The sequence below is a fragment of the Phanerochaete carnosa genome (assembly GCF_000300595.1).
Source record: "Phanerochaete carnosa HHB-10118-sp unplaced genomic scaffold PHACAscaffold_2, whole genome shotgun sequence".
NCBI lineage: Eukaryota > Fungi > Basidiomycota > Agaricomycetes > Polyporales > Phanerochaetaceae > Phanerochaete > Phanerochaete carnosa.
In genome coordinates this window covers 376,239-383,899 of record NW_006767629.1, presented here as the reverse complement: position 1 = coordinate 383,899, position 7,661 = coordinate 376,239, and the positions used below count along the sequence as shown (strand labels likewise).

The 7,661-nt window shown below is 52.8% G+C and overlaps 5 protein-coding genes across 5 annotated transcripts; 4 read left to right on the top strand and 1 right to left on the bottom strand.

The window, feature by feature from the left end:
* Positions 1 to 257: 257 nt before the first annotated feature.
* Positions 258 to 569, top strand: PHACADRAFT_248951 (uncharacterized protein; the record flags this gene model as incomplete). Its single annotated transcript, XM_007391383.1, has 1 exon — positions 258 to 569. A coding segment is annotated over exon 1 (159 nt), but the record flags the coding sequence as incomplete, so codon positions are not given.
* Positions 570 to 746: 177 nt separating this feature from the next.
* Positions 747 to 3,456, top strand: PHACADRAFT_248949 (uncharacterized protein). The gene is made up of 6 exons (XM_007391382.1): positions 747 to 1,115; positions 1,166 to 1,790; positions 1,845 to 1,892; positions 1,949 to 2,002; positions 2,052 to 2,124; positions 2,182 to 3,456. Exons 1-6 carry the CDS (start codon positions 772 to 774, stop codon positions 3,423 to 3,425), a joined length of 2,388 nt encoding a protein of 795 aa, XP_007391444.1. The 5' UTR covers positions 747 to 771; the 3' UTR covers positions 3,426 to 3,456.
* Positions 3,457 to 3,679: 223 nt separating this feature from the next.
* On the top strand, positions 3,680 to 4,969 carry PHACADRAFT_180946 (uncharacterized protein; the record flags this gene model as incomplete). Its single annotated transcript, XM_007391381.1, has 7 exons — positions 3,680 to 3,721; positions 3,774 to 3,940; positions 3,994 to 4,268; positions 4,319 to 4,385; positions 4,456 to 4,671; positions 4,724 to 4,887; positions 4,914 to 4,969. 7 exons carry the CDS (start codon positions 3,680 to 3,682, stop codon positions 4,952 to 4,954), a joined length of 972 nt encoding a protein of 323 aa, XP_007391443.1. The 3' UTR covers positions 4,955 to 4,969.
* Positions 4,970 to 5,202: 233 nt separating this feature from the next.
* Positions 5,203 to 5,867, top strand: PHACADRAFT_205085 (uncharacterized protein). Its single transcript, XM_007391380.1, has 3 exons — positions 5,203 to 5,442; positions 5,498 to 5,526; positions 5,584 to 5,867. Exons 1-3 carry the CDS (start codon positions 5,381 to 5,383, stop codon positions 5,742 to 5,744), a joined length of 252 nt encoding a protein of 83 aa, XP_007391442.1. The 5' UTR covers positions 5,203 to 5,380; the 3' UTR covers positions 5,745 to 5,867.
* Positions 5,868 to 6,118: 251 nt separating this feature from the next.
* On the bottom strand, positions 6,119 to 7,498 carry PHACADRAFT_248946 (uncharacterized protein). Its single transcript, XM_007391379.1, has one exon. The coding sequence runs from the start codon at positions 7,484 to 7,486 to the stop codon at positions 6,248 to 6,250; it is 1,239 nt and encodes a 412-aa protein (XP_007391441.1). The 5' UTR covers positions 7,487 to 7,498; the 3' UTR covers positions 6,119 to 6,247.
* Positions 7,499 to 7,661: the final 163 nt, after the last annotated feature.

The window sequence follows — 7,661 nt, the reverse complement described above, 5'->3', positions numbered from 1 at the left end:
TAAACTTTCTATAAGTTCAGGAATGAGCTATCAGGCAGTGGGGGCAGGCTGCCAGCAGTCACATTAATATTTCAACAGCTATGAACCTTGTTGTTGTGATTCTCAGGTAAATGTATATTTTCTGAGTGAGAATATGTGTAATATAAGCCATCTATGCACAAAGCATGAGACCAAACCTGCCAGTTACTAGTCTTAAAACAATTTGTTCAAGAGAGTTAGCCCAACCTGGAAAGCAAGTCACACACCATGGCCCAATGTCACACACTTCTACCCAAAGACCAGTGAAAAATGCCAAAAATTATTATTCAATGACATATACTAACAATAAACAGCATATGCTGATGGATAGTGGCTGCTGCCTGCCAGTGGATGTCACTGGTGTTTGGTGGTGTCTGCCACCTGCCATGTGAATCGACCGAACCAAATACCAGTGGCAGCCAGCATGACATGCTGAACACTGGTATATCCCAACATACCCCACTACTTGCCACTGATACACAGCAATATTCACCAGTTGCTGCTGTATTCCGATGGGTTCCAGTGGACAACGAACGGTGGTGTTCACAAGCGCTCACGGCGACGCACCCGTATATGGCAAGGACCGCCGGCAAACACCAATGGCCACCGGCGAACACCGGTGGTTACCGCTGGAGGTTGGCGAACGCCGAAGTTGCAAGTCACGGGCTTATAACTCCAGGGCGCGCACCACGCTCACTTCGCATTGTCATCCCTGCTCTACGATATCGCGCTACATACTCCATATGAGCTGCAATGTTCCGGTCCCGTCGTCTCCCATCCGCCCCGGACGAGATATACTCATCTAGTCTCGAGACACTCCACCTGGGCCGTGCCCTCTGGTATCCCGAGCCGCATTCAACGGGTGAACCACAGATCGGGGACGTGGGCTACATGCGCGAGGGCGCATTCGTTAGGCTATTCAACCTCGATACCTCTGCGCCTGAAAAGAGGGTGACGTTTTGGCCGACGCCGTTCGAGAATATAGAACCCTTGCCCGCAAACGTATTCCAGATCGACTCCAGACGTCGTCCGCTTGCTCCCGACCATTATTGCAGCCATGGAGTCGAGACCAAGGGATTGCATGCCTCAGCGGACGCGTGAGTAGATTGTCTATCTCGATAGACGCATATTCACTCACAGCCTGCAGAACGACCGGTACAGGCGTGTCCGCGAGCCTCAGCGCCAAGTACATGTGCAAGGCAGCGCAGGGCGCGGTTCTCGAGCTCAAGAGCGAGGCGTACGCCGAATCGATATACGAAAGCCGAATTCTGGAGAAATATATTCTGCGGCACCACGACAGCTGGCACGCGTATGTCAGAAACGTGCTCGGTCATCGAGTCGAGCAGGAGAACCTCGTCGTGGTTAGCGGGTGGGTCAAGACCGAGGCCGATTGGGCAACGGTTGCATTCGGCAACATGAGCACAAGTACCAGTGTCTCAGTCGAAGGCCGTGCTGGCGGCGTTGCAGGGATCCAAATGGGCGGCGAGCGCACGAGCTCCGTGACTGGTCCAAAAATGCACCGGCACGGCGAGCACTATGCAGAGAACGCGTCCGGCGTCCGCCCAGCAGACACAAAGAGAGACCAATGTGTCTTCTTGAGGCGTTTAATGTTAAGAAAGCGGCCGATGCTGCCACGGAAGATCGTTGCCGGGGCGGGCCATCATCGGCTTCCGGGTCCGGAAGACGGGAGAGAAGCTTTGAGACAGGAAGAAATTGTGGTGCAGGAGGTGGAGGAGCTCGATGGTTCAGACATCTGGGAGCTTGTGGGCGAGGTACGTGCCTCACCAAGGTGTTTTACGAGTTGCGCGAGCTGATGAGATTAGCAGGGCGAGGCTGCCGATCCGCTGAACATCCTTCTTGATTACATCCTGGAGGCAAGTCTACTCCTCCGTCAGTTAGATTATGCTAAGCGAGAGGTCTGTGATTGCAGACTACCAACGTGGAGGTTGCCATCGTGAGCGACGAACAAGTTGATAGTATCGTCGTATGTCCGCGAATATTTTATGGGAGTGCAGGTGTTGACCCCTGCTTAGGGTGGCAATCGGCTAGTTGACTTCGCAAGCTACCTCCGTCAAGTGCAACCCCCGGTTGAGGTCGACGGCAAGCGTAAGTCTCTCATCTGCTTGTAAGGACGGCATTTAATCGTAGTGATTTCTTTCGCAGTTGGCTCGCTGTGCTTGGAGGATGTGATCTCTCACGAACGAGAACGTGCTTTCGCGCGGCGCGCCATCATCGCTTCCGACTCATCTATATGGTTAGACATCACTTTTGACGACGCGGGCCGCCTGGAGGACGGATGCGCCTTCCTCGGCCCCGCAGAAGGGCCGGCACGATCCCTCAAACTGAAGCTGCTCAGCTTTTCTGACTCTCGATCTCCATCGGAAATATGCGAATCCTTTGCCATGTCAAAGGATACCAAGCTTCTGGCGGCATCGTTCAAGAGTAAGGAAATCCTCATATGGCGGCTCTCTGACGGTCTCCTAGTCCAACGCCTGCGCCACGATGGCCACACGAACAATGCTTCCTCTCTATCATTCTCTCCTCATAACTGCACCCTCGTCTCTGGATCTGATGACAAGAGCGCGATTGTCTGGGACATCCGGAGCGGCCGTGTACTTCTACGCCTTAAAGATCTCGAACGCGGTAGGCAGGTGAACCAAGTCGCTTACACTCCTCATGGCACGCTCATTGCAACTGGCGCTCGCGGTGAGGGATCCGCCGCGGTAAAGATCTGGAATGCCTCAACTGGAGTTTGCCTACACTCCTTCGACACAGGTGCTGATGAACACATATACAATGTCGCATTCTCTCCGGACAGCTCGCTTTGCTACGTTGAACAGGATCACTCCTGTCGCATCTTTGATATCCGCACCTATACGCACATTGCTACATTGCAGCATAATAGCAGGGGCTATTACCTCCGCTGGTCGATGTCTCACCAAGGAGATCTCATTGTCACCGGATCGGTGAACGAACAGGTGAACATTTGGAGCGCGGTCACTGGCGAAGAGCTTCTCACTATCGACCACTCGGAAAAACTCTCGCACCCCGTTACATTCTCCGCAGACGGGACCGAGGTATCGGCGGTTTGTGGCGCGGGCAGAACCGCTTTAGCGGTGTATGACTCACGGACAGGCCAGCTGCGTCATGTCTACAATTCGTCGAACGAGATATCTTGCGTGGCATACTGTCCGAAAGGGGATTATGTTGCCTTAGGTGCCTCCTGTGGAGATGTCGAAGTGTGCGACGCGAAGTCTTGGGCTCTTCTCGCAAAGATTGTGCGGGGCGAAGGCGACGGGGATCTCGAGGAGACTCATTTTCTTTCTGACGGTCGAACTCTTCTGATGCGTTTCGAAACAGGACCTCTTCAACTATGTAGCATCCATGATGTAATGCGGATACGGTAGTGGCACATCATTGGTGTAGCTTGGATGCCTTCCTCATTCAATATATGACGGCAACCGAGCCGTATGGAACACGTAGGATGGAAAGTATGCAGTGTATGCTAGTGCACGATACAGGAGTTAATTACATGCAACGAGGAAAGACCCCCCTTCATGTATTTACAACGGAGCGAACCGGGAATGAGTCACAGCGGCCGTAAATTAGCCTTTCGCCCAGGGTTATTAAGCACTCAAACCCTGTATTCTCCATTGCGAATATGCGGCAGATGACACCAATATCTTACGAGACAGTTCATAGGGTATGTGAAACTCTGTCTGGACAGTTACTCGTCTTCAATATCTTCATTGTAGCTTCGCAAAGGTATTGCGAATCAACTCGAGGTCTCTTCTTCGGACGAGGTGGACGTTCTTGGCTGGATGGGCCGCACGGCGCTTGAACTCGTTGATCTCGGCTTTTTATTCGACCCGCTTATCGAAGACGTCCCGAGCGCGTATGAAGATGCGCTGAGAGCCCTCATGTGAGTTCTCGCAGCTATTTTTTGTGTGTGTCATCTTACACTCACCGTCCCAGGCCGACGGTCTCGCGACTGGTTAGCTTTTGTCTGTTCAGCTCTTTTTGGAGCCCGCTCGTTAGCTTACAAGAACGCTACCCGGCGCTCGAGCAAGTTGTCCGGAAGTCCTTCTGGCTCATTCCCAGTCCGGCGCTGCAAGAGAAGAAGCGGATAATCAACACCATGGACGAAACCACGCGGATGATTTTCGCTCAGAAGAAGAATGCGCTCCGCAACCATGACAGCGAGCTCAAATTCATGATGGAGGAGGGCAAAGATCTCATGAATGTGCTGCGTAAGTGCCCGTACAGTCGGAGTTGTGCTAGACGTTGATCAGATCTATAGTACGGGCGAACTTGATGGCCTCGGAGGAAGACAAGATGCCGGAAGAAGAGCTAATTGCTCAGATGTCGTGGGTTTCTCTGCGACCCGTGTTGTATCACTCGATTAGTTGACGCCACGTAGGACGCTCACAACCGCAGGTACCGACACCACCTCAAATGCCCTGGCCAGAATTCTGCATCTGCTGTGCTTGCATTCCGATGTTCAAGACGACTGAGAGCTGAGATTTTGGAAGCACGCGCGGCTAACGGAGGTCACAATATTGGCTACGACGACCTTGAGGGACTGCCGTACGTGGACGCCGTCTGTCAAGAGACTTTGCGTCTCTACCCGCCCGTGCCCATTGTCACTCTCCAGTACGTTCTGTCTCTCGCTTGTTTATCTAATATGTAGCTAACCTTGATACAGAGCCATGCATGACGTCACTCTGCCGCCTCTGACTGGCAACAACGGCTCGTCCGTCACGTCGATCCCCATCCCGAAAGGCACGACGGTCGCTACTGCGATCTACTCGTGCAACCGCAACAAAGCGATCTGGGGTGAAACCGCTGACAGTGGAAGCCTGAGCGCTGGTTCGAGAACTCGATTCCGCAGGCAGTTATGGAGGCGAAAGTGCCCGGTGTCTACTCAAATTTGTAAGCACAGCTCTCTGGTATCATGCATAAGCAGGTTAGCTCAACGCGCTGCAGGATGGCGTTCCTCTAGAAACTCTTCGCAGTGAGTTTCTCACACGCAGGGCCCGGCTTCGACTGTCGGGCGCGCTTGAGGCTAGCAGAACGGATGCTCAGTCCGTAGCTCAGAAGAAGGGAAGTCTCTCTGTGATGTATTTACCTAGCAGAACGGATGCTCAGTCCGTACTGCAATACAGTCAGTACCCTACAGTGTCCGTAATGAGAGGATATACGCACGCTCAGAAGAAGGGAAGTCTCTGAGCGTGCACGACAGGGAAAAGCGAGTAAATAAGGAAAGCGGCAGGTGCCTTAGCAACTGGTGAGTCAGGAACGAAATAATGAACGCGCTATCCAATAAAATACTGTCCAATAGGAATCTGAGTCATCCCGAGACATGTGCGTGCGAGCGCACGAGCCCAAAATCCAACAGTTCCTCGGTGGCGGACGATCATGCATGTAGGTCTGGTGTCTCAAGTTCGCCCAGCATTCGGCGTCTCACATCTTCTCGCAGCGGGTTTAAGTTCTCTCGGCTTGAAATGAGTGCGTACCTGCCTCTGGTTCTCTCGCTACGAATTCTAACGTGCGTGTTATTTATAGAGGTCGTATTGGCAATTCTTCTTTCTTCCTTCCGTTTTTCGCTCGCGAAGGGCGAATCTGCGAGCATTTTCTGGAACCGTTCAGGAGTGGCCTATCCGACCGCGGGTCCTAACGGCAAAAAGCCTAATCTACCGCTGACAGTTGAGGTTTCGGACGGATGAAGAGTGCTTGGAAATATTTCTTCACGCGGTCTCTGATTTAACAAGCCATTCTTTATTACCTTCTGCAGTGTTCGCCTACTATCTGACAGGACTATATATGGCATTTGTGCACTGCATCTCATTGACTGAACAACTCTGGAGTGCTTCCCTTAAATGACATTCAACCGCGAGAGCACCGAGAGAGTTTGCCTCAGTGGACGGCGGACGCGAGTTCTTGGCAAAATGCTTGCGGATGTAGATGTGTTAGCAACGACTAAACTGACTCGCTCGCTTACCCATGGGGATGGGTCTGAAAAATACCGTTCTTGCCTACAAGAATCATCGTTCCACAAAATTTATATGCCTCAGGCTGCTTAATGACCTTTCATCAGCTCTCGTATCAAATTTAGTCTGCTGTAGTTTCTCGTCTAGATTCTAGAGATGCATCTCATAACCTTCAGAACCAAAGTATGGAATAAGTACACATGTGCAAATCCAAGTTCGATCTTGTTCAATTTGACATGCTAATGTATTCGTAGAGTGTCCGCGACGTTCCAAATGTCTATGGGACCTCCTTCTCTCGCAAAGAGAACCCTTCGACTATCCGGAAGGAACAAAATGTTAGAGATCCGCGGTGCCAAATCCGTCATGTTTGCGATCAGCTCCCCCGACCTCGCGTTCCAGACGATGACGTTGATATCTCCAGCAGCGGCAACAAACGTACCATCTGGAGAAAACGCCACCGCGTTTCCCCGCGACCCAATCCTGCCCTCGAAGTGTACGGCCCCTCTCGAAGCGTCTTGCAGGGACATCATGCCCTTAAGATTGTCGACTAAAACAGACGCCACTCTATAGCCGTCCGGTGAAAAGCTTCCGGCAGCGATTTCCCGGTTCTGCCCCTCCAGTCGCAGAGCCTCCTCGCAGCTGTCCACTCGGTATATGCGCCCAACGCGACCTCCGGCGTAGACAAGTATTCGGTCGCCGGTAGGAGAGAATGCCACGGTACGTACGTCCTTGACATCGTGTCGACGAATGACGCCAAGCTGCACGATGGGTGTACCTGCGTCGTAGAGGGCGACCATGTCCTCTAGCATGGCCGCCAACCGCGAACCATCTGGTGAGAAGACAAGTTTGCGGATTGGCGAATCGAGCGAGAACGTGCAGAGCGGCAGCCCAGTCTTGGCATTCCAGAACTTCACGACGTAGTCAGCGGAGCCGGTGACGATATGTACACCGTCGGGAGAAAAGGCCACGTCGGTGAGGGAGTAGGTGTGTCCTCGCAAGCGCATGATGGGCTCGCTAGATCCGATGTTCCAGATGATCGCGGTCTTGTCGGTGGATCCAGAGACCAGGCGTCTGGAATCCGGGGAGAACGCAACGGCGGTAACGCTATCAGCGTGCCCCTGGCCTCCCAGACTTTGAAGCGTCAGGCCGTCCGATGTTCGCCAGATAATGATGTCGACCGTCCGCCAAGACGCGGCGAGAAGCTTCCCATCGCTAGACAACGCAAGGCAGCTCGTCGTCGTACGCGCGTCACTTTCAGTTGGACTTTTGAATCTCAAGAATGTGGACTTCGCGAGCACGCGGTCGCCTCGCCTTTCGGCGCTCGGAAGTTGAATGCGCGCAAGCGTCAAGCCTCCGGACCTCTCCTCGCTGATCTTCGGCCACTTTCGCAGGTCTAATGATTTGATCACCCGATGTTCCAACCTGATCCACTCGCGGTACATCAAGTCAGGTATGGAGATTGATCCGTCTACAGGCATAAAGGGTCAGTGCATGAATCAAAAAGCCTGCTATGCAGCTTACTCACAAGAGTCCTCAACCAGCACAGGCGGCTGACTTTTACGAAGGTATGTAGAGAAGTCTACCGGAGGGCGATCGCCCTGCGTTATTTTTCAGTCATAGTTCGAGAATAATGGCGACAGACGTACACCCAAT

Coding starts and splice junctions, on each gene's coding strand:
- PHACADRAFT_248949 (XM_007391382.1), top strand. CDS start 772: ATGTTCCGGTCCCGTCGTCTCCCATCCGCCCCGGACGAGATATACTCA. Junction 1,791..1,844: donor TCTGGGAGCTTGTGGGCGAG/GTACGTGCCTCA, acceptor TGAGATTAGCAG/GGCGAGGCTGCCGATCCGCT. Junction 2,003..2,051: donor AACAAGTTGATAGTATCGTC/GTATGTCCGCGA, acceptor ACCCCTGCTTAG/GGTGGCAATCGGCTAGTTGA.
- PHACADRAFT_205085 (XM_007391380.1), top strand. CDS start 5,381: ATGTGCGTGCGAGCGCACGAGCCCAAAATCCAACAGTTCCTCGGTGGC. Junction 5,443..5,497: donor GGTGGCGGACGATCATGCAT/GTAGGTCTGGTG, acceptor ATCTTCTCGCAG/CGGGTTTAAGTTCTCTCGGC. Junction 5,527..5,583: donor GTTCTCTCGGCTTGAAATGA/GTGCGTACCTGC, acceptor TGTTATTTATAG/AGGTCGTATTGGCAATTCTT.
- PHACADRAFT_248946 (XM_007391379.1), bottom strand. CDS start 7,486: ATGCCTGTAGACGGATCAATCTCCATACCTGACTTGATGTACCGCGAG.